Consider the following 25,819-nt stretch of genomic DNA (forward strand, 5'->3'; position numbering starts at 1 on the left):
TTTTAGTGCCCCCCGCCCCCCCCCAATCAGGGAACATTTGAGTTAACGAATTATGTTTTACAGATTACAACAAAATAATTGTAGAGCTGTTGTGCCTTCCGCGAGTGGTGGGCGCGGAAGGACTGGAGTGCATCATCACCCCCGGCAACCAAATTCTAAAATTCTAATTTGATTTAAATTACTGGCAAAAGATTAATTTGATTAATGTGTCGGTTTTCATGCCCCCCCCCTTTAATCAGGGGGCATTTTGTATTAAAGTTTACCCTCTAATTTACCCCTTTAATAAGGGGGCATTTGATTTACAGGTGCAACTAAAATAGTTGTAGAGCTGTTGTCGAGAGGTGGGCACCGGAGGGACTGGAGTGCATCATCACCTCCGGCAACCAAATTTTAAGTTGATTTAAGTTTACTGTCTAAAGTTTAATTAGTTTAATGTGTCGGTTTCAGTGCCTCCCTTTAATCAGGGGGCACCTGATTTATGGTTTCAACTTAAAATAGTTGTAGAGCTATTGAGTGGCTTAGCCAGTCATGTGATGTTCACAAGACTCAATAAAACCCCGGCCAGTTGGGTTCGGGGGATCCACGATGAGGCATCAGTTGTGAGTCTGGTGGATGAACTGGTAATATGTAGTGTGATTGTTAAACCTTTGCTAATAAACCAACTAGTTCTTAATAGCAATGTGTTGCTTTGAATTCTTAAGCAAAGAACCCATGAAGCAGTTTTTCTATTAGAAACTATTAAAGCATACTTGTGAGCATGTAATGAGGTTGTTTTGGAGGCTGACTAGGAAATTAGTCTCAATGCCTATAAATGAACTAAACATAAAACTATTCTTCTTCATAGATCACACTCACAAGTGACGTCATTCTTTTTAAATAACTTTCTTAAAATGGGGACTGGATGGCGAGAATCCTTTTTTAACAGAACCAAACCAATGATGCTCATAGATAGCATGTCCAACAGAATAGGCTTCAAATAGTTTAACAGATAAAGTGCTGGAAATTGACACCAGGTCGGGCAACATCTGCGGAGAGAGAAATGTAGGGCAAACGTTTCAGGCCAGTACTGTTCTGGTGAAAGGTCAGCAACCTGGAGCATTGATGGTACATTTCTCTTTCCACAGATGCTCCCTGACCCGCTGAGTTTTTGCAGCATCCGCAGTATTTTGCTTTTAGTAACCTTAACAGATGCAACTTCTGTGAACTTGTGAGGAATATACTGACCTGACGAGCCCTTAGCAGCGCAGTTCTCCTGTACATATAGTCTTCTGATTTGAAGACATACACCATCTTGTAGGAGTTGAGTTTAAAATTGCACTGCGCTTTATCATAATTCTCCGCATTCTCTATAGACTTTTTATTGCTGCATTCCTTCCCTTCCTTTTCTTGTTGCTCCCGACCCCGTTGGCACTTGCGAATTCGACGCAGATTCCTATAAAAAGCAGAACATACAGATCAGTGACTCGGACGAGTGAAAAACTGTCATGGGAGGGGAGAAACCTACAGGAAATATGCAAGATCTGCAAAACATCAGGTACAAACCATCCCTTCCCTCACACTCTCCTCAATAACCCTCTCCCTCCCTCCTCATCATCATTATTTTTCAGTTTAACAGTCCTTGGAGAGCTTGGGAATGTCACCTTTTGGAGGGGAGGAATGAGACTTGAACAATGCTTACAAAACGAGGAAGCACTGAACTACCGTGCTGAGGTATTGAATTGAGGCTGATCATAATGTTTATGGGGCTTAATAGCCCCTAATATCAGAAACAAATATCAACGCCTACTTTGAAGGTCAACAAGACAGAAAGCCATTGCCCGCTTGTACAGACTATATTGAAACCAAGCACAGAACGTAAATTCCAGGTGGCCCAACAAGATTCCCGCTGTCTCCGTCTCCTCAAATTACTTTTCGTAAAACTTTGCAACAATGCTCCAAAGCTGACACGATCATAGAATCGTACAGCACACAGAGGAAGGCCATTCGGCCCATCATGCCTGTGCTGGCTCTCTGAAAGAGCTATTCAATTAGTCCCACTCCCCTGCTCTTTCCCCATAGCCCTACAAATAGTTCCTATTCAGGTTAACTTTGAGTTAACATTGTGTTAACTCTTGTTCCATCTGTGCTTATAAAAAACACCGCACAAAAAAATCTATTAAATTTGTACTGTGCCAAAATTATCCAACCATTTAACAGTGTGTAGCACAATTGAAAAATTCTGTGCGAGCAATAAAATCACCAACATTAAATGGTCCAAGAGATTGTACCAGTGACAAGCTATTAAGGAATAAAAGAACACATTTTAGGTTCCTAAGATTTATACGTTTTATTTATAATCTTCATGGGGTGCAAAGATCGACAAGTCTGAGCTCTCGAGGCTGTAGAAATGCGAATAGAAGTAAACGGAAATAGTGCAGCATGAACGTTGTACCAGCAGGGAGAGTGCCCGACCTGACCACTCAGTCAAAAAAATCCTCAAATTATTAAAAAGTGAAACAATCCTTGTTGTCTCTCATTATATTTTGATCATGTACCATTTCATCCTTATCATCATATTATGGCAAACCACACAGCTATAGTGCTGCAACCTTAGGTATAGGATAAAGCTCTTCTTTACTCTGTCCTACCAATCTCTACCTCATCAGGAACCTTTCCCTGATCTCTACTGTACCAATGACATGTTAACTTTCAACTCTAGCCATGCTCAGCGAAAGAAATCAATTCACTAGACATTATGTGCAATTTCATGCACAATGCATTCGGTCAAGTTGGCAAAATAATTTAGCTTCAGCCCTTTACAGCAGTCAGGATGTCTGCGAAAAAGACTTGCATTTATATAGCCCCTTTCACAACCTCAGGACAGCCCAAGGCGCTTTACAGCAAATTTTGAAGTGTAGTCAGTGTAATGTAGTAAAACCTAGTAATCAATTACCACACAGCAAGCTCCCACGACCAGTAATGTGATAATGACTTGATAATCTGTTTTAGTGATATTTGGTTGAGACATAAATATTGGCCAGGATAACTCCCATGCTCTTCTTCGAATAATGACATGGGATCTTTTACGTCCAGCTGAGAGGGCAGACAGGGTCTCGGTTTAATGTCTCATCTGAAAGACGGCACCTCCAACAGTGCAGCGCTCTTCATAAAATCAACACTCACCTCGCGATGAACTCTGAATCTCCTCACGAGTCTCGACAACTTCACTTCTCACCGAATGAGCCAGGTCCTTCAGATCAGCATCCAGAATCGACAGGTCGATGGTTCAGTGAATGTGGGTGGAAGCATAAATTGGCCACCTCTCAAGGATTTCCCGACTACAATGACTGGTTATTATGGGGTAAGATTTTTGTACAGAATTATTTGCTAAGTGAAATTTTGAAAAGTGTGCTCACTGATACTGTCATTGTACTTAATCAATGCAAGCTTTTGTCTCACTTTTCTCTGTGATTTAAATTTTTTTTTATGTTCTCTTTTCATCTGCTTTTCACTCATTTGAGCATTCGGAACAGGAGGCCATTTAGCCCCTTGAGCCCCTTGAGCCCCTTGAGCCCCTTGACCCTTTCCGCCATTCAGTTAGATCAGGACTGATCTAAAGCTCAATTCCATTTACCTGTCTTTGCTCCCTATTGCAATACTCTTACCTGTCGATCAAAGTATTGAAAATTTCAATTGACCCAGCATCCACATTTCCACTGCCCCTTGTGTGAAAAAATGATCCCGATTTCATTCCTGGGTGCCCTAGCTCTAATTTTAAGAGTGTGCCTTGTTCTGGACCTCCCCCCCACCCGCCCCAACCAGAGGAAATAGCCAATCTGGAAACAAATCCTTTTAAACACCTCAAACTTCTAAACTCAAGGGAATACTATCCAAGTTTAGGTTACCTGTCCTAATAATTTAATCCTTTAAGCCACTGTATCATTTTGGTAAATCTCGTTGTATTCCGTCCAAGGCCAATAGATCCTTCCTGAGGTGCAGTGACCACAATTGAACGCAATGCTCCAAATGGGGTCTGACCAAGTGAGGCATAACTTTCTCTCCTTTGTGTACCAGGTCCTTGAGATAACATTCCATTAGCCTTTTTGTACCTGTGATATATGCACCTGGGAGTATGCTCACAGGTTTGTAGAGCTGTTGCATTGGGAGTGGCTTAGCCAATCACGTGATGTTCGCAAGATTCAATAAAACCCCAGCCAGTTGGGTTTGGGGGGGTCCATGATGAGGCAGGTGGTTGAGCCTGGTGGATGAGCTGGTAATGTGATTGTTAAACTTTTGCTAATAAACCAACTAGTTCTTAATGGCAATGTTTTGCTATGAATTCTTAAGCAAAGAGCCCTTGAAGCAAATACATTACAGTACCTGTGCATTGGCTTTTAGTAACTTGTGTACCTGAACACCCAAATCCCTTTGCTCCACCACAGTGTCTAGTCTCTCACTGTTAAGAAAATATTCAGATTTGTCTTTCTTGGATCCAAAGTGGAATACCTCACACTTCCCCATATTGAACTCCATTTGCCAGTTTTGCACTCATTTAATGTGTATGTCCCTTTGTAGCTTCCTGCTCCCATCTACACACTTACTGTTCCTTCTTGGTATCATCTACAAACTTGGATATACAACTCTCTATTCCTTCATCCAAGGCATTGATATGTATGGTGAAAAGCGGAAGCTCCCGAGTACAGATCCCTGAGGAACACAACTAGTCACATTCTGCCATTCATAGTACATTCCCTTTATCTTTACTCTCTGTGACCTACCTAACAACCAACTATCAATCCATCTCCTAAGGTTACCTTCAATTTCACACACTCTCAATTCTGCTAATAATCGCTTACCAAATGGCTTCCTGAAGTCCAGATAGACAAGATCCATTTTCTCTCCCCTGTCCACCTCAATAGAGACCTCCTCCAAAAATTCAACTATATTAGTCAGACATGACCTACCCCTCACAACTCCATGTTGAATCTCTCTCTGATCGGCTCAAGTTTGTTCAAGTACTTAGTCGCTCTGTCCCTGCTGATAGTTGCAGGGAGATTACTGGAATCTGAAATTTTATCTATCTCTTTATAAAGATCTAAAGACCTTAGAAAGGGTACAGAGGAGATTTACCACAATATTACCAAGGATGGCGGACTTCAGTTATGAGGAGAGGTTGGAAAAGTTGGGATTGTTCTGCAAGGAACACAAAAGGTTCAGAGGTAACCCAATAGAAGTTTTCAAGATGATGAGAGATTTTGATAGCGAGTAGCTAGAGAAAAACTACTTCCTCTGACGAATGGGTCAATAACCAAAGGTCATAGATTTAAACTCACTGGCAAAAGAGGAGATTATTCAAGGTTGAGATAGATAAGATTTTTCGACTCTAGGGGAATCAAGGGATATGGAGATCGGGTGGGAAAAGTCGAGGTCGAATATCAGCCATGATCTTATTGAATGGCAGAGCAGGCTCGAGGGGCCTACTCCTGCCCCTAATTCTTATGTTCTTACGTAGATCTAGACAGGAGATGAAGAGAAATATTTTCACTCGAGTTGTCGGGAAGGTGCCTGAAAAGGTGGTGGAAGCTGATTCCATAAATAATTTTAAAAGGAAGTTGGACGGGTACTGGAGGATAAGGAACTTACAGGGTTACGGACAAAAGACGGGGATGTGAGACCAAGCATGACTGCTCTTTCAAAAAGCCAGCACAGGCACAAATGACTTCCTTGTGTCCAGGCCAATATTTATCCCTCAATCAACATAACAAAAAAATAGATTGTCTGGTCATTATCACATTGCTGTTTGTGGGATCTTGCTGTGCACAAATTGGCTGCCGCGTTTCCTACATTATAACAGTGACTACACTCCAAAAGTACATTGGCAGTAAAGCGCTTTGAGACGTCCGGTGATCGTGAAAGGCGCTATATAAATCCAAGCCTTTCCTGTAAGTTTCTATGACTCTATCATCCAAATATTATTTACACGGATTCAATGTTCGTTAGCTACGGCAGGGTTCATAGTCTAGTCACTGGAAAAGCCTTACCTTGGCAGGAACACAGGTTTTTGTGCTAGATGTTCCCGTAGTTCAGGAGAGGTAGAATCTGAATTCATATAACGATCCAAAAAGTCCGACCAGCGCTGCAATAAAACAGACAAGTGTTATTTAAATATGATCAGCCACATAGGTGATGGTAGATTATTTACTATATGTACAATTTATTTTTTTTAGTTAATAGTCAACCTCCACATACAATTATAAATTCCTTCCAATGTGAGTGGGGGGTTGGGGGAAGGAAGAAAGAAAATCACCTAGGGTCACTTTTTTAAAAATAAAACTGCACTTAGTGTCATGAGATTTCTCCCATCTCTGCTGATTCACATCCTCACTTTGAGGCAGAAGCTCAACAGTGAGATCTATAGACCAACAAAAGAAAATAAAGACTTGAAAGACTTGCCTTTATATAGCGCCTTTCACGACCTCAGGACGTCCCAAAGCGCTTTACAGCCCATGAAGTGCTTTTGAAGTGTAGTCACTGTTGTAATGTAGGAAACGCGGCAGCCAATTTGCCCACAGCAAGGTCCCACAAACAGCAATGTGAAAATGACCAGATAATCTGTTTTTTTTTTAAAGTGTTGGTTGAGGGATAAATATTGGCCAGGACACCGGGGATAACTCCCCTGCTCTTCTTCGAAATAGTGCCATGGGATCTTTTACGTCCACCTGTGAGGGCAGACGGGGCCTCGGTTTAATGTCTCATCCGAAAGACGACACCTCCAACACCTAAAAGGCTGACACCTGCAATATGGCATGGATAAGTCAGGGATAAGTTAATTTTGACACATCCAAGCTTAATTAAAATGATAAAACAACAGTAACAATAAAGAACTGATTATAAAACGTGCCAAAAATGTACAACACAGAAACAGCTGTTTGACCCAACCAGTCAGTTTCGAGGTTTTTCTTTCACATGGGTAGAACTTCTAATCCCAATAAAACAATGAATGAGACACAACTCTATCCCATAATAGACAAATGATTGGCCAGAAGCTGATTCCTATGTTGAGGTTGAGCATGAATAAAAATGGAGGATGATTTTAGCTACATCTATTCTAACTACACCAAAGATTTGCAATGTATCCTTGTTCTTCAGTCTTCTTGGACTCGGGCCTCTACTGCCAAGAGAGTGGATGGGCATCATGCTCCCAGACCTCGGACAAAATCCACTTTGTGCAGCTACTGGGAGTTGGAGTTAGCATCCAGACTTGGGCTACTTTTTGAATAATAACAATGTTGTAAAAAGCACTCGTAATCAAGAGTTTGAAAAAAGATAGTATAGGTAGCTGTCATAAAGCTAGCCTCTAGAGGAACCCTGAATATATCAGCCCAAAATGCAAGTAGTGAGCTCTGACTACCATTCATGACTCCTGTGCGACCAGGATATGGTAGCCTAGTGGTGACTGGCACTGGACCAGCGAGAGGTCATGAGTTCAAATCCCACCATGGCAAGTTGTGAAACCAAACTGAATAAAGCTGGTCATTTGTGGCCCAGCACCAGCTTCCGGATGGTGGTAAAATCCAACTGGAAGCATGCCACTCTTACCAGGTCTGGCCTACATGTGACTCCAGTCCCACTCAGTTGTAAACAATCGCTATAACGTTCAAAAACACGTTAAAACATTTGACAGAGCCACTGGCAATGATTCAAGCTCTGTATTCGGACAATCCCAGTATAGTCCAGCCTGCAAATGTCCTCCTCGGGAGGACCAGTTCGACTCACAGATCTATCAGCCAGCATCGCAAACTCCTCCATCATCATCCCTGCGTGTGTCCCACCAGCAGGCACAGTAATTTCATCAAGTGGCCCTGCCAGTTCTCAATATTAATTCTTGACCCCATGAAGTCTCCAATAAGGTCAAGGAAATGGCCTGATTGCTACCTATAAAGGGCCACAGACCTGAAACGTTAACTCCGTTTCTCTCCACAGATGCTGCCTGACCTGTTGAGATTTCCAACATTTTCGGATTGTATTTCAGATTCCAGCATCCGCAGTATTTTGCTTCTGTGTTCCGATCACTACCTATTGTCCTTCTCAACTAACAAATCAGATTTGAACATCATTTGGAGGAAGCTCTAAGAGAAGCAAGTTCACAGGATATATTCTGGGGTTGGGGGGGGGTGGGGTGCGCGGGGAAAGGCTTCAATGTTCACCACAAAGCGTGGCTTGGTAGTACCACCACTGACTGAACTGGCTGAGTCCTGAAGTACACAGCTGCCAGGCTCACAGCCTGCATCAGGTGGCAAGGGAAACAATATGAGGAAGTAACAGCATTGGTAGGAATAATCATCACACAGTCCTTGTGAGGATAAAGTTGCATCTCCATGGTGAGCACATCTTACATCGGGTAGAGTGGCACTATCGCCATGCTAAGGAAAGATCGAAAACCCCAAACGTCAGTAGCAGAATTGCACACCACCACAATTTATGACTTCAAAGCTCAGCACATCCCTCATCTCGATGGTCATCAAGCCAGAGGACCAACCCTGGTTCAATGGAAAGAACATAAAAGGCATGCCAGGAGCAGCACCAAGCATACATTGGAATGAGGTACTTCGTGAAGCTACTACCTACATGATGAACACCAAAAGTGCAGGCTATAGACAGAGCTAAGTTGCCCACACCAACGGAGCACAGCAAAGCTCGATAGCCTAACCACATCCAGCCGCGAATGGTGGTGGAATGCCAGGCAACAAACAGGAGGAGGAGGCTCCATGAACAGCCCCTCTTCAACCACTGTAGAGGCAAGCAGGTGAATGCAAAAGCAAAAGCTTAAGTTTTTACAAGTGTCTTTATGCACAGCGACCAATGCCACACGGCCTCCTCCCAAGGTCCCCAATATCAGTGGCCAATTCAGTTCATTCTTTGTGACATTGAGAAGCATCTTGAGTGCACTGGACCCAGCTTAGGCAATGGGCTCTGACAAAATCTTGACTGTACAGCTGAAGACTTGCACACCAGAGCTAGCTGATCCCCAAGCCAAGTTATTCCAGTATAGCCAAAATACAGGTATCTATCCAACAATGTGGAAGATTTCCCAGGTATATTCCATTCACAAAAAAAACAGGATAAATCTAACCCGGCCAATTATTGCCCTATCAGCCTCCGGCCAATCAGTAGTGATGGAAGGAATCGTCGATAGTGCCATCAGGCAACACCTGCTCATCAATATCCTGTCACTGACCTTTGCTCCTGGTTTACCAGAAGCATTTGGCCCCGGACCTCATTACACCCTCGTTCGAGACACGGGCATAAAATCTGAATACCAGAGGAGAGGTGAGAACAGCCGCCCTCGACATCAAAGTCGCATTCGACCAAGTATGGCACGAATGTACCCTAATAAAACTTGGGTTAATTGGGTGGGTGGGAGCATGGTTAAAGAGAAAACTGTTCAGTGGCTAGAGTCATACCTGACACAAAAGGAAGATGGTTGTGGTTATAGGAAGCCAATCATTGCAGCCCGAGGATGCAGATGTTTCTCAGAGAAGAGTCCTTGGTCCATCCATCTTCAGCTGCTTCATCAATGATGTTCCTTCCATTATAAGGCTGGGAATGGAGCTTTTTGCTTGTGATTTCACAATATTTAGCTCTACTTACAACTCCTCTGATAATGAAGCAGCCCATAGCAATCAGGATCTGCATGACGGCCAGGCTTCAGCTGACAAGTGGCTGGTATCATTCATGCTACCCAAGTATCAGGTAATGATACTTGATCAGGTCATGCTACCCAAAGAAAGCCCAGCCATCTCCCCATGATCTTCAACAGCACCACCATCGACAACTACCAGCCATATCAACACCATGGCTATTAAAGCGTGGCAGAGGCTTGATACTCTGACCTCTCAAAATCTCTCCAACACTCATCAGGAATGCAATAGAATATTCATCAGTAGGCTGGATGGGTGCAGCCATAACATTCAATAAGCACGACATCATCCAGAAGAGTGCCACCTGCTTAATTCTCGTGCCACCAAATATCGACACCCTCCACAATCAGTGCACTGTGATTGCAGTATGTATAACCTTCAGGATGCAATGCAGCAACTCACCAAGGCTACTTCGATAGCACCTCCCTCCCCTATCACCAAAAATAAAAGCAGCAAAGTTGTTGGAAAATCATCACTGCAAGGTTCTCCTCCAAGTTATGTATCATCCTGACTTGGACATATATTGATGTTCCTTTGTCATCGCTGGGCCATCCTACCTAGCACCTTCATCACGACGACTGCAGTGGTTCAAGAAGGCCCACTACTACCTGCCCTGGGCAACTAGGAATGGCAATAAATGGAGCTTTGCTAGTATCGCCCACATCCCAAGAACAAATTTTAAAAAGGGAGGGAGTAACGAGAAATACATTTCAGAACTTACCATATATTGGGTTTTTCCAATGTTTTACTTTCAAAGAAAACAGACAGCTGCCTAAACCAATGAAGACTTGTTTGTGCTGTCCATCTAATTGAGGAGTGCTCTGTGCAAATCATACTTCCTTTCAATGGAAGAAAAGATGAAGTGGATAAAACTTCAGCAATAATTACTTCCAACCAAGATAAATTGGACGTCAGCTTGATTCATCGAGCAGCATGCTCATCTCCGAGTTTGGTTACAATCCAGGACTTGATCCTATCTGAACCCAAGCATAGCACTGAAGGAATGCTGCACTGCCAGAGGTGCCAAATTTCTGATAATATTAAATTAAACTGCCAGTTCCAGTGGTTCAGATGAACATTAAAAAAAAACCGTCAGCAGTATTTAAAGAAGAGTGTTCTTCCAGTGGCCAATGTTCCCCCATCAACCAACACCACCACGAACAGGTTGACCGGAGATTCAGTTCGTGGCATCTTGCTGTGTGTAAACAACTGCTGCACCTGAAGTCACTGCATTTCAAATTCAATGTGAATGAAGTGTTTTGAGACATTTCTGGGAGATGCGAAAAGGTGCTATATAAATGCAAGTCTTTTGTTCTTTCAATCTTTCTAACTCTAACAATATTTGGTAGAAGTTAATGATGGGGGCAAAGAATAGCTCTGTCCTTGTGGCCAACAAGTTACAGTGGATTTATGCTAACTATGTGAAGTTTACAGACCCTAGGTGCTAAAATGAGAGCAAAGGGATAGTTTCAAATAAAGAAAAGTTCCAAGATCACAAGAACCCACAGAATTAACTTTTCAGTATCGCTGTGATTCCTGTTACTTAATTAAATTCTACAAATTGTATGCGCTTCCACACAGGACTTTGCCCACTTCTGGACAAATGTGATGCGGAAATTAAGTGCATTACCAAGTAACAGTAGAGTAGCAGTTAAGATGCTTATACCCCATTCCCTACGGTAGCCAATTCCACTCATGCAAGCCACTGTTTTTGTGCAACTCAGCTCACAGTAAGACTGTGTTCATTCACTTCTTCTGGGATATGGGCTGGATGTGTTGTTGCAGTGAAATACTAGAGCTTGAGGTTCAATAAATTGACACAGGCACAAGCTGTAATGAAGGCAAGAGTCCAAAATGAAACACAATATCGGAACAACAACATTATGTGGAGGAAAATCTGTGTATTCCCTTTGTTGTTATATGTACAATTTTGGAAATAAAAAGTTTTATTTATACATGGAACTTAAAATGGATCTTCCGGATTCTCCAAATCTAGATGTTTCTGGCAAAATAAAACTATCCTGTCGCACAGACAGGACCCCCAGGTACTTTACTCTCTTGTCTGTGAGTACCCCTCATCATTCATCAATCTTAACTTCAGTTTTGTGTCAAGCGCACCTCTGCTTCCACAGGATCGTCTGAGTTTTCCTCTTCGGTGTCCAACAGATCAATGGTTAATGACACTTGTTCTCGGCTGTGTATGAATGTAAGCTGGGAAGAAAGAAAATAAATAATGAATGGCTTGAAAATACACCCAATATTTGTCATTGCGGTTATATTATAAGTCCATCTATCAACCCACATTGTGGTAAAACTCCACACAAAGATCTTACTTCAAGAACATCTTTCCTTCCTCCCCAAATTAATTCCTACCTACCAAACATCTTGCATTTTTCTCAAACCCTTTTTCCCAAAATATATATTGAAACTGAAGAGAGCGAATAATCAAAGCTAAAAGTACATGGTTGGGAAAAAGCGAATTTCAAATGGGCTAAAAATGGAATTGGGACCAAATAAATTGTGGGAGGGGGAGGGAGATGCCAGTGAACTTAGGATGTCAAAATCTGCTTGACTTAACTACCCTCCTGCACCCTAACCTTCTGAGCTGGGTGAAAATTTGGCTTCTGCAGCTGATGTTTAGAAACCTGACTGCCGTTGCCACCATCTCTTTATCTCCCCCTAGTCACAACTCAAGAGACAGCCTGATTCGGACAAGTCTTGCCAAGCATCCACGACCAAGGACCTCCCAATACAATAGGTAGAGTGTTTAACGATTATCGGGACAGGCTAACAAATTTCTTATTGTTCAGTCTTTGGGGAAACAACGTCAAAGCCTAGCTCATCAGTATTTAAAGCACTTGTTCTAAAAAAGAACTTGTGTGAAGGCACGTTACTTTAAAATACAAGCTTAAACGTAACTGATTTCCCATAAATGTTTTCAAGAAAAATGGCCCAAAAATACACTTTAGGGACTTGGGGGTTCAAATATAAAATATTTGAGATGGGGCGCAAATTGTTCAAAAAAGAGCATTTTATAAAAATTAATTCACGGGCGTCGCCAGCAAGGTCAGCATTTATTGCCCATCCCTAATTGCCCTCGAGAAGGTGGTGGTAAGTTACTGAGTGGCAGAGGACAGTTAAGAGTCAACCACATTGCTGTGGGTCTGGAGTCACATATAGGCCAGCTAAGGACGGAAAATTTACTTCCCTAAAGGACACCAGATGGATTTTTATGACAATCCGGTAGCTTTTTATTCCAGATTTATTTAATTAATTGTATTTAAGTTCCCCAGCTACCGTGGTGGGATTTGAACTCATGTATCCGGATCATTAGTCCATATCTCTGGATTACTGGTCCAGTAACAAACACTATGCTACAGTACCCCAGGATCCTATGGAACCATAGGTTGTATAAATAGACACAGAGTAAGAAAGCAAGAAGTAATGACACAAATCATTGAATGGGTAATAAAATATTGTCCAGCTTTGGGTACGCTTCTTGACAAATGAACTCAAGGCCATGGATAGGTGCTGCTGAAAATAAGAGGCTTTAGCTATGAGAGAGTAGAGAAACTGGAGCTCTTTTCATTAGAACAGAGGAATTTAAGAGGTACAAAAAAGACTTGGATTTATATAGCACTTTTCACCAAGACACTTTAGAGCCAATTAAGTACTTTTGAAGTGTAGAAACTGTTGCAATGAATGAACGCGGCAGCTAATTTGTGCACAGCAAGCTCGCACAAACAGTAATGTGATAATGACCAGACAAATTGCTTTAGTAATGTTGATTGAGGGATAAATATTGGCCAGGACATGCACAGACAGAGATCTGAGACGTGTTCAAAACGATGAGGGTTTTGATAATGTAAATGGGGGAAGAATATTTCCGCTGATGGGTGGGTGAGTTGGTGAGTAGAGGACATTGATTTAAGATAATCATCAATAAACAAAGTGCGAGATTAGGAATTTATCATCATTTTTAACACAGTGGGTTGTTAGGACATGGAATGTCCTACAAGAGACAATGGTCGAAGCAGTACCCAAAATAGCTTTTAAAAGGGAAGTATATAAATAAATCATAAAAAGGGCATGGGGAAATTAGAAAGCTAATTGAGTGTATACTTGTATTACAATTATCACATTGGTGCAATGCAACGCACTTCTCACCAATGCTATAACATAAATGCACTCTACATCTGGTGTTAGGGCCTGACTGGGTACTAATCAAAGCGGAGCGAACTGAAAGCCAGAGAATGTCAGACTTGCAGATATTCCTACCAATTTACCGTTGAATCCTCATCATCAGAAATGGATTGCATCGCACAGATCAGGGGCTAGGGGGAGATTTTCTGAATTATACGTTCCAGCTTCCAAATCCCAAATCGGGTGCAGTGTAGGGCAGTATTTATAAAGAAGTAAAAGCATTGAGGGGAAGAATTGGGGGGAGAAATTCGGGTTGTTTGCGAACGGGGCACAAATGACTTCTCGCCCAGAGCCGCTACTGACTCCCGTGAAATTACGTGGTAGTTAGCGGTAGCGCTAACATCCCGCTCCTGCCGGCAGCACTCCAGGCCACTGCGGCGGCGATGACGTCAGCATCGTGCGCAGCGACCCGTTTTTGCCCCGGAGCGAAAATCTAATGACGCCCTGTGAAGCTGCCACGGGTGATGTCCACTCGCGGGACGAAAATGAAAGGGTATGTGCAATGCTGACATTTTTTTTTAAAATGGGCGACTTACTGGTTGCGGCCTTGCCCTCTTTAAATCGCGGGGTCCGTGCCGCGATGTTGCAGCCCGGAACTCCGCTTCTGTGCTGGGCTGCAGCCACGGCACCCCGCTCCCCAGTGGTGTAGCAGTGGCCCCTTCTCCCTAATGCAGAGTCCGCAGGGGGGCCCTGTGTTCCCGCCTTGGCTACGCGCTTCTCCGCATATCGTTGGAATATTCCCGATGTTAGCAACTCAGACCCGCCACAGAGAGGAAGTGGCGCCCTCGGGGGTGGTAATCCCAATTAAGCTGCCGGGATGTGACTTCTGCACCTGGCCTGGCGCAGGATGTCCCGCCTTGCAGCGGTTATCATCCCCTGACCGGGGCGGTACGCAATTTCGCCCTCTTAATGTCTTGTGTGATACACTGTCATACATATAGTAAAACACAAGTCATCTGAACCTTCCAGTTATGTTACAGCTTCTAATCACTGCCAGTTATTTAATATTTATAACCCATCCAAAATTCACTCACATTAAATTTCAGTCTTTAAATCACTCCCATAGCCACAATTTGACGCATGAATCATCTGAATGTGTCAATTAGATTACAGCTCGTAACTCATTCCTAGGTACCCACTGCACTTTGTATGTAAATTATTTTCATTTACTTTTCATACTAAGTAGAATAAAATAATGGATAGCTTACTGGAGTGTGTGCTCAATTATACAAGTGTAAAATGCTTTTATAGTCAGTAATGTTTAAACTTTTATATGAATTGTTATGAATGCACACAATACACTTTTAAAACTCCCCATTATGTCACATTGGGGGCGAAATTGCGCTGCGCCTTGATTGGGGGCAGTAACCTTCCGGGGGAGAGACTTTTATCGCCCGGCCCAGAAGTCCCTCCCCACGATGCGGAATTGGGCCGTACGCCCCTCAAAGGAAGCGGAGCGCTGTGTCCGGCGCTTCGCTTCCTTGGAGGGACGCTCCTGGGGCAGTAGTGCAGGATGAGTCCAGCGCTACGCTGACGTTCCACCTAGCGCTGACGTGCTACAACGCTCCTCCCCTTACATTAAAGGGGAGGTGCGCTGCGCATGCTGCATGGCCCTTTGCTGGCCAAGAGTTGGCCGACCAACGAAGAATGGTGGCCTGGGGTGCTGCAGGCCTCCCCTTTCAACAGCGCCCCGGTAGCGGATATCTGCCAGCTTCGCGGCCCACATGGCAATTTCCTCCATGGGGCGTTATGGGGTCGGCGCGGGGTGGAAGCGCACGCTGGTTGCGCACCGGCCCGGGGTGCTAACTGTTGCGCTGCCGGGACAGCGCCTTCCAAGTCTCCGGGGCAATTTCCCAGGAGGCTGTAATGTTTTCCTCCCCCAGGAAAAAAACTTCCTAGCGCCCAGTTAGTGGCCCCGGAGGTGCTAGTGGGGGTATTAAAAAGGGGTAATTTCGCCCCCATTATCTTTTTGTTCACTGTCGATAGTCACCATCTTAAAATTCCAACTGGTACACAAGTTATTAGATGTACTGGGTTGTTTCAGTCACAACTGTTGTTTTCCTCAAGACTTGAATCCATTTGGTTCCAAACAAAATACCAGAATTCGGAATAGATTTGGACGTACAGCATCACGCATTGCATAAATGTCACAATTGCAGCATTGACCTCTATTCAAAAGAATCAGAGCAATACAGGAGTCACGATGGGATCCAAAATCTGCATCTTTACTTCAACAGTAGTTGTGTAACACTGAAGTCACATCACACCCCATCTGTTCTGTGCCACTTCCCTCAATCCCATTCCTGGGCACTCCTCCCTAAACGTCATTCAGAAAGGGGTTCTGCCAGTGATGGATCAGTATCTGAACACACACTTACCTTAAAACAGTTCTCATCTGACATGAGCTGTTCAGCCTTGCGCTGGTAGTTGCTTTCGATAACAGCTCGGGTGGGTATGGTTGCCAGGGAACCTCCCGTGGCAGAGTTATTACTCTCTGCCAGGTACAGATCGGTCACCTGTATACAGATCTCATCGCTCACAATATGCTGCAGCTGTAATCAACAAAAACACAAAAAACAGGGGAATAGGTTAGTGATTCAAACAGATCTTTGGATTTGAGGTCACATTGGAAATTTAAGGGCTCGGTGGGCAATCCACCCAAAGGTCCTAATCTTGGCACAAGACAAGTTGAGCAACCAATGCATTCCAGGAAGGTTTATAGAGAGACGGTGTTAAATGGTGGGCACCCCGGCACAATGCACCGAAGCCCCAGTGCACAACAGAGGGTGGGTTAAATGTCTGCACCTGCACATTCCTAATCTCAGCCATGCCACTGTTGGGAGGACCTGAGCAGATATAAAGTCAGTTCCCACAAAGAAGGGCCACCCAGGCTGCTCTCAACCTTCTAGAGGGGTATTGCTCAACTGGTATGTAACATGAGGAGACTCAAGGGGAGAACACACCTTTATAGAAAAAATACATTGGGTGATTCATTTCCATGCTTTCAACTACTGATAACTGTAGAAACGCTAATCCACTGCAAACTCATACTGACCGCTATTAATGGAATTCTACTGCCAATCCCAGTTTCTAACTTAATCTCATATAAAGAGCATCACAAAACAAGACAGACCACAGGTAACATTCAACCCCGGTGGTGGGCAATGGTAGCCTACTGAGAACATCAGCATGGTTCTCCGTGCCTGGTCTGTGGCGGATTACACACTGTGGTAATTCTAGAGCTAATACATGCCAACGAGCGCTGATCCTCTGGGATGCGTGCATTTATCAGACCAAAACCAAATTGGGGAAATCCAGAACCAGGGGACATAGTCTAAGGATAAGGGGTAGGCCATTTAGGACTGAGATGAGGAGAAACTTCTTCACTCAGAGTTGTTAACCTGTGGAATTCCCTGCCGCAGAAAGTTGTTGATGCCAGTTCATTGGATATATTCAAGAGGGAGTAGATATGGCCCTTACGACTAAAGGGATCAAAGGGTATGGAGAGAAAGCAGGAAAGGGGTACTGAGGTAAATGATCAAACATGATCTCATTGAATGGTGGTACAGGCTCAAAGGGCCGAATGGTCTACCCCTGCACCTATTTTCTATGTTTCCAATTAAAGAATTTCATAGAACCATAGAAATTTACGATACAGGAAGCCATTCGACCCATTGTGTCTGTGCCGGCCGACAAAGAGCTACCCAGCTTAATCTCACTTTCCAGCTCTCAGTCCGTAGCCCTGAAGGTTTCGGCACTTCAAGTGCACATCCAAGTACGTTTTAAATGCTATGCAGATTTCTGCCTCTACCACCCTTTCAGGCAGTGAGTTCCAGACCCTCACCACCCTCTGGGTGAACAAAGTTCTCCTCAATTCCCCTCTACAAATTACTTCAAATCTATGGCCCTTGGTTTTAATTTTCATGGAGAGTTTTATTCCTCCTCGCTCTTGCAGACGGTCCAACAAAATGAACACAATAATCCTATGCAATAGAGTTCGCTGAAGTTTAGGATTGTATTTTTTTCTCTTTAAATATTGAAAGAAATTGGTGCAACATAGGTGGATTTTAGCATTCCTGATTGAACAATGGAGACTATTGACCAAATAATAAGTAAAAGCTGCAGATGCGAAAACCATGGACTCGGGTCCACTTCCCTGCCAGCTCCCCATAACCCCTTATTCCCTTATTGTTTAAGAAACTGCCCATTTCTGTCTTAAATTTATTCAATGTCCCAGCTTCCACAGCTCTCTGAGGCAGCGAATTCCACAGATTTACAACCCTCAGAGAAGAAATTTCTCCTCATTTCAATTTTAAATGGGCGGCCCCTTATTCTAAGATTATGCCCTCTAGTTCGAGTCTCCCCCATCAGTGGAAACATCCTCTCTGCATCCACCTTGTCAAGCCCCCTCATAATCTTCACATTTTCTTAGCAAATAAATACAGAAGAAAAGTCACGGTTGAGAAAAGGCCATTCTCGCTCCACTGATACTTATTCCTCTAGTAGCCCAATGCCACAGTCTAGCATACAGTACAGAAATACAGTGCGTCATCATGCAACAGGGCCACATGATTTTCACTTCCCCAGGGAATCACCTAATAGCCACGTCCCCCGACACTCGCTGCACTCAACAAAAGAGCTCCCAATAACATGAATATTTAAATCTTTTAACATTAAAACTTATCGTCTATTGTAGGAGTATCCAAGATTTTGGTCATTGTCGAGCACCTTGAAGACTTGCTGGCCACATAAAAAATTCAAATCAACGTTCCATAATTTGCATATAATCTCAAACTCTGCATACCAATACATTTTGACGTTGTGATTTGAGGATTTATCGACCAACAGTGCCAAGAACCCTAGGCCCATGAAATTCAAAGAGTGAGCAAACAAATAGAAACACAAGTAAAACAAATGCCTCAGCTTTATGGTCCAGATGAGCAATTGTGGGTCACATGTGGGCCACAGGCAGTCGTTTTAATAACCCTGTGGCACTGAATTTAAAGCGAACGCTTTTTAAAAAAACTGTTACAGAACAACGTCAGTGACAATAATATTTTTGCACTGGTGCAGCACTGTAAGACAATTCAAATACGTTCTCCAGAGCGGCAGAACTGCAACACTTTACTAAAGTTCCTACATTTCCAGCAGGCAAGGTGATCCCTATACCATTAAATACCGAGTACGTCGAGCCGGACAAAAAGCAAGTAAGTCAGCACGCCTCAACACAGGGGAGAAAAATATGTACTACGCACCCCCCCCCCCCGCCGCCCCCCTACAAGGGGACAGCTACAGTACCGCCAATACACTTGAGTAGACAACAGCACAGATCTGGTTTAACAATTCTCTTAAGGAAAGACAGCTTACAAGAATATAAGAATTAGGAGCGGGAGTAGGCCATTCGGCCCTTCGAATCTGCTCTGCCATTCAATAAGATCATGGCTGATCTTTGACCTCCACTTCCCTGCACTATCCCCATATCCCTTGATTCCTTTAATATCCAAAAATCTATCGACCTCTGTCTTAAATATAATCAAAGACTGAGCATCCACAGCTCTCTGGGGTGGAGAATTCCAAAGATTCACAAGCCTTTGAGTGAAGAAATTTCTCCTCATCGCAGTCCTAAATGGCTGACCCCTTATTCTGAGACTGTGACCCCTAGTTCTAGACTCCCCAGCCAGGGGAAACATCTTCCCTGCACCTATCCTGTCAATCCCTGTAAGAATTTTATATGTTTCAATGAGATCACCTCTCCTTCTTCTATAGGCCTAGTCTCCTCAATCTCTCCTCATAGGACAATTGCCCCATCCCAGGAATCAGTCTGGTGAACCTTCGTTGCACTCCCTCTAAGGCAAACTTTTCTGTTATATTCCCATATTGATCCAGCTGGACTATATTAGCTAACCGCCAAGTAGCCCTGCTGAGCATTGCAACTTACACAACCACTAATCAATATGTGAATTAATAGAAACTAAGTAAATATTAATGCTGCTACAATATGCTCCAGGAGTTAAAGGAGTAACTCAATTGGTTGTACAACTGCAGATTATGGGCTGCACTGCCCAGAGGCATTAAAAATAGAATTTTGCAAATAGAATTTTCAGGAAATAATTCACGAAGTACTTCAGAAATGTAGCTGGTGTAATCTCTTAATCGAACAAAGTCTTCTCCATTCCTTTCATTTTCCCCAATTCTTAATTTTTCTTCCTTTCTTCAGATGCCTCAACTGTATGGCTGCTAACATCATCACTTGCTCATTGACAGAATTAGTTGTACAGAATTACACTGCCTCCGATTCGCCCTTCTTTGCTGTGGAGAAGAGCTTGCCCTGCACCCAATAGGCAGGGCCACTTTTAAAACACTTCAGAGACTCCTGATTTCTATCCTTGGTCTTAATTTTGCACATTTTCCCCAACTGTTAAGATACATGGTGTGCATGCTCCATAAGGGTAATGCACATCACACACTGCAAACACCTGTATCGAGTCCTATCCATCCTTCATCTATGCTTCGTAAAGCATCAATTTCAAAAATCCTTTCATGTCCCTTCATAACTTGCCTCCAAACCTCTTCCAACCCTCTGTTCTTCTGCGTCTGGAGTGCAATGCACTTCCCCTCCCTCTGCTCCACCACTGGTGCTACAGCCGTAAACCATCATGGCCCTGCACTCAGGACTTCTCTTTTTAAACGCCTCCGCCTTGCCACATCTCTCCTAAATTCCAAAAAACTTCTCGAGACCCATGCTTGACCCACTCCCATCTCCCCAACTTATCCAATTTCTGCTTGGTGCCCAGTCAGCCCCTGTGAAGCTCCTTGAGTCGCTGTGTTAATTAGCCGTGCTGTACATATCCCTTCTAAATAAAGTAAACGACTTTTTCCAGGTTTAATTTGTAGGGTCCTCCCAACATCCACACCAGGATATTGTATTTGGAAAGGGACTAGAGGGGATAGAAACATCCGACCAGGTGAAATTCAGATCACGGCTTAGGAAGGAATGACAAGAATTCTGATTTGCGGCATCTTACCTGCCTGACTATACTCTGGATGAGTTTATCCATTGTAAAAGCGATGAACGCATGAATAGTAAACATTTCACGAAGTGTGTCCTCATACTGGGAGGCGTCCATGTTGCCATCCAGAAGGTTCCGCACCATATCAAGGAAAGCTGGGTAATAGTCTTCCACATCAATATCCACTGAAATTTGACAAAACAACAGGTTACAGAGCCGACCCGTACACACACATAAAGTAATGCCCGTCGCACATTGGTCCCTTGTGCATAGGCCCAAAGCACCAGCTATATAAACAGTTCTCACACTTATACAAAGCGTAACCGCTCACTGCCACTCCCACATGACGAGCTTAGCCCCTCGCACCAATCTCACACACATACAAAGCACCACTTCACATTATACACACAGCGCCTCTCACAATACGTGCTCCCGCCCGCCCAGAGTATTAGAAAATTGCAAATGGGATCGATCTGGAATGGGCGGTGGAACCAAATTCAATAGTAACTTTCAAAAGGAAATTGTACATATACTTAAAAAGGAAAAACATGCAGGGCTATGGGGAAAAGAGGGGAGTGGGACTAACTGGATAGCTCTTTCATAGAGCCGACATGGGCACAATGGGCCAAATGGCCTTCTTCTGCATTGTATAATGCTATGTCAAAAGCGAATGCACTTACTATTCTCCTTTATTATTGTCATGTATTCAACTGTCATCGTAACCTATGTATAAACTGACCTAAGTTGTACACCGTGAGAACATTGACCACTAGATGGTGAACTTGTGGGAGACACTCCTAACCTGGACTTTCAGGTATAAAAGGGGATGCTCCACCCACCTTCATCACTTCAGTGCTGGCGAATAAAGGTTACTGGTCACAGAGTGACCTTCTCTCTAGCATGGGCCTCGTGTGCATTTGTACTGTATAGTAAGGACATATTATTGGCGATGAGAAACTGGGATTTAAACCACGCGAGCATGGCCACTAGCAGCACAGATGAGAGGTACTGTGTTGGTAATGATTGGGCCGATTTTATTGAGAGACTACAGCAAAGTTTCGTTACCAAGGAATGGTTGGGACAGAATTCGGCCAACAACGCAGGACTCATCTCCTGACGGTTTGTGGATTCAGGATGTACTCCCTGATGAAGGACCTTCTAGCGCCAGAGAAGCCGGCGGACAAGACTTTTGAAGAGCTCAGTAAGTTGATCGGGGAACATTTAAACCGGCGAGCAGCATGCACATGGTGAGACACCGGTTTTACACGCATCAGCGGCGAGAAGGGCAAAGCGTTCCAGACTTCGTGGCAGACCTCCGGCGATTGGCGAGCCTATGTAAGTTCCCAGATGCATGCAGAGCGGAGATGCTCCAAGACTTTTTTTTATTGAGGGGTTTTCAGGAAACTGATTGAGACCACAAAGACTTGACCCTGGAAACGGCGACTTTGATGGCCCAGACATTTATCTCAGGGGAGGAAGAGACCAGAATGATGTTTGACAAAAATCTTGGCTTAAATGCAGCAAATGGACAGGGAGTCAACATTGTTAACGCGGTACACAGGCAGGAGCATTGTTAACGCGGTACACAGGCAGGAGCATGTAGTCGAACCCAAAGGGGGAATTCAACAGAGACAATGGCTAGTTGAACGGCGATTCATGCCACTGCAAGGGACCATGCGGCCAGTAATGGGGCCATCAACACGTGTCAATGGGTGCACTTAAGGACAGTTACAGAGACAGTCAGAGACGATTGACTGGTAATGGACCTTTTGTTTTCAACAACGGCTCATGTTGGAGGTGTGGAGGCAAACACCCAGCCAGAGCTTGCAGGTATCAGCAATATACCTGCAGAAACTGCAATGTCAGCGGTCACTTGGCGCGTATGTGCAGGAAGCATGCAGCCAGGTTGATGTACGAGAAGGATGGGCTCGGTGTAAGCCCTACGAGGCCAAATGAACACTGGGGGAAATCGCTGGAAGCTGAAGTTCAGCGAGTTCATGTGGAGCACATATACAGTTCATACACCAGGACGCCACCGATAATGATGAAAGTGCTCTTCAATGGCATCCCAGTATCAATGGAGCTAGACACAGGGGCCAGCCAGTCCCTGATGATCATCAAACAGTTCGACAAGTTGTGGGCGTCCAAGGCCAGGAGGCCAAAATTATTGCCGATTGACGCACAGTTACAGAGATATACAAAGGAGATCATTCCGGTGCTAGGCAGCGCCACGGTAGTCGTGACCCACAAAGATTCGGAGAACAGATTGCCACTCTGGATTGTCCAGGGGGACGGTCCCGCACTACTGGAGAGGAGTTGGCTTGCTGTCATGAACTAGAAATCGCCATTGATAGGTCCTTACTATACAGTATAAATGCACTCGAGGCCCATGCTTGAGAGGTCAGTCTGTGATTTGTCCTTTATTCCTTAGCACTCAAGTGATGAAGGTGGGTGGAGCTTCCCCTTTTGGACCTGAAGGTCCAGGTTAGGAGTGTCTCCCACCTAGTAGTCATTGTTCTCACAGTGTACAACTTGGGTCAGATTATACATGGGTTACAATGCTGGTTGAATACATGACATCACCTCCCCCCCAAAGTCTTATTGGGATCACAGGTTGAGTCTCTCTGGTGGTTTACAATCTCTTGTAGAGCGCCTGAGTTGGGGCTCCGGTTGTTGGGCGCTGGCCTGAGTGTCTGCTGTTTGCGGTGCCGCAGGCCTGTCCGGACTGCCCACAGTGATTGGGCTCTCCTCCCTTTGTTTCCGGTGTTCGGTCACCTGTGGTGGAGTGAACTCAACATTGTGTTCTTCCTCTGCTTCTTCTATGGGGTTGCTGAACCTCCTTTTTGTTTGATCCACGTGTTTGCGGCAGATTTGTCCATTGGTAAGTTTAACTACCAGAATCCTATTTCCCTTTTTGGCAATCACAGTGCATGCGAGCCATTTGGACCCTGCAGCGTAGTTGAGGACAAAAACAGGATCATTTATATCAATACATCGCGCCCTCGCATTCCTGTCATGGTAGCCATATTGTGGCTGGCACCTGCTCTCGACAATTTCTTTCATGGAGGGGTGTATAGGGGATAACCTGGTTTTGAGCGTCCTTTTCATTAGCAGCTCTGCGGGTGGAACCCCTGTAAGCGAGTGTGGTCGGGATCTATAGGCCAACAGGAGGCGTGATAAGCGTCTTTGTAGGGAACCCCCTTGGATTCTGAGCATCCTGTTTTATTATCTGCACTGCTCATTCTGCTTGGCCGTTTGAGGCCGGCTTGAACGGTGCCGTTCTGACATGGTTAATTCCATTGCCTGCCATGAAGTCCTGGAATTCAGTGCTTGTGAAGGACGGGCCATTGTCGCTGACCAAGACGTCCGGTAGACCGTGGGCGGCGAACATTGCCCGTAGATTTCTACTGTGGCAGAGGATGTGCTTGAATTTAAAATGTCACACTCGATCCATTTGGAGTAGGCGTCTACTACAATCAAAAACATTTTTCCAATGAAAGGACCTGCGTAGTCCACATGGCTGCGTGACCAAGGCTTGGCGGGCCATGGCCAGGGGCTAAGGGGGATTTCCCTGGGTGCATTGCCCAGCTGGGCACACGTATTGCACCTGCGAACACAAAGTTCCAGATCTGCGTCTATCCCTGGCCACCAAACATGTGCTCTGGCAATTGCCTTCATCATGAGAATGCCCGGGTGCTCATTGTGGAGTTCTCTGATGAACACCTCTCTGCCCATCTGGGGCATGACCACGCGGTTTCCCCACAGTAGGCAATCGGCCTGAATCGAGAGTTCATCCCTGCGCCTGTGAAATGGTTTAAATTCCTCAGGGCATGCCCTGTACGTGGCTGCCCAATCCCCATTCAGGACACATTTCTTGACTAGAGACAATAGCGGGTCTCTATTTGTCCAGACTTTAATCTGACGGGCTGTCACGGGTGAGCCTTCGCTTCCGAAAGCTTCAACAGCCATGACCATCTCAGCAGCATGCTCGGTAGCCCCTTCAGTAGTTGCTAGTGGGAGCCTGCTGAGTGCATCGGCGCAGTTTTCAGTGCCTGGTCTGTGCCGAGTTGTATAGTCATAGGCGGCTAACGTGAGTGCCCACCTCTGTATGCGGGCCGATGCGTTTGCATTTATGGTCTTGTTGTCGGCCAAAAGGGACGTTAGGGGTTTGTGATCTGACTCCAACTCAAATTTCCTGCCAAACAGGTACTGGTGCATTTTCTTTACAGCATATACACATGCGAGCGCCCCCTTTTCTACCATCCCGTAACCACTTTCTGCCTGGGACAGACTCCTGGAGGCATAAGCTACCGGCTGTAACTGACCCTTGACATTGACATGCTGCAACACACACCCGACACTATAGGATGATGCATCGCAGTTTAACACAAGTTTCTTACATGGGTCGTATACTGTTAACAGAGTGTTGGAACATAATAAATTGCGTGCTCTATTAAAAGCCCTTTCCTGGCTGTCCCTCCCCAGACCCATTCGCGACCTTTGCGTAGGAGCACGTGTAGCGGCTCTAGCAGCATGCTCAATTTGGGAAGAAAGTTACCAAAATAGTTCAGGAGCCCCAGGAACGAACGCAGCTCCGTCGTGTTACGGGGTCTGGGTGCTCTCTGGATCGCTTCCGTCTTGGACGAAGTAGGGCTGATCCCGTCTGCTGCTACCCTCATCCCCAGGAATTCTACCTCTGGAGCTAGGAAGACGCACTTCGCCTTTTTCAGTCGCAGCCCTACCCGGTCCAGTCTGCGTAGCACCTCCTCCAGGTTGTGGAGATGTTCTTCAGTATCGCAACCCGTGATGAGGATGTCGTCCTGAAAAACCACCGTCCCTGGAATCGACTTGAGGAGGCTTTCCATATTTCGTTGGAAGATCGCGGCGGCCGAGCGTATCCCGAACGGACATCTGTTGTACTCAAAC

General features: G+C 44.7%; 1 protein-coding gene across 3 annotated transcripts in view; it reads right to left on the reverse strand.

The window, feature by feature from the left end:
* The window catches only part of sin3aa (SIN3 transcription regulator family member Aa), a 142,763-nt gene that overhangs the window by 5,140 nt on the left and 111,804 nt on the right, over positions 1–25,819 (reverse strand). For all 3 annotated transcript variants that reach the window (XM_070865133.1, XM_070865134.1, XM_070865132.1), the window contains 5 exons: positions 20,909–21,078; positions 16,262–16,435; positions 11,799–11,891; positions 6,021–6,115; positions 1,225–1,432 (listed from right to left, as the gene is read on the reverse strand). In XM_070865133.1, coding sequence (XP_070721234.1) covers positions 1,225–1,432; positions 6,021–6,115; positions 11,799–11,891; positions 16,262–16,435; positions 20,909–21,078 — 740 coding nt within the window. The remainder of the gene's footprint in view (positions 1–1,224; positions 1,433–6,020; positions 6,116–11,798; positions 11,892–16,261; positions 16,436–20,908; positions 21,079–25,819) is intronic.

The sequence above is a fragment of the Pristiophorus japonicus genome, chromosome 21, assembly GCF_044704955.1.
Source record: "Pristiophorus japonicus isolate sPriJap1 chromosome 21, sPriJap1.hap1, whole genome shotgun sequence".
Classification (NCBI taxonomy): domain Eukaryota; kingdom Metazoa; phylum Chordata; class Chondrichthyes; family Pristiophoridae; genus Pristiophorus; species Pristiophorus japonicus.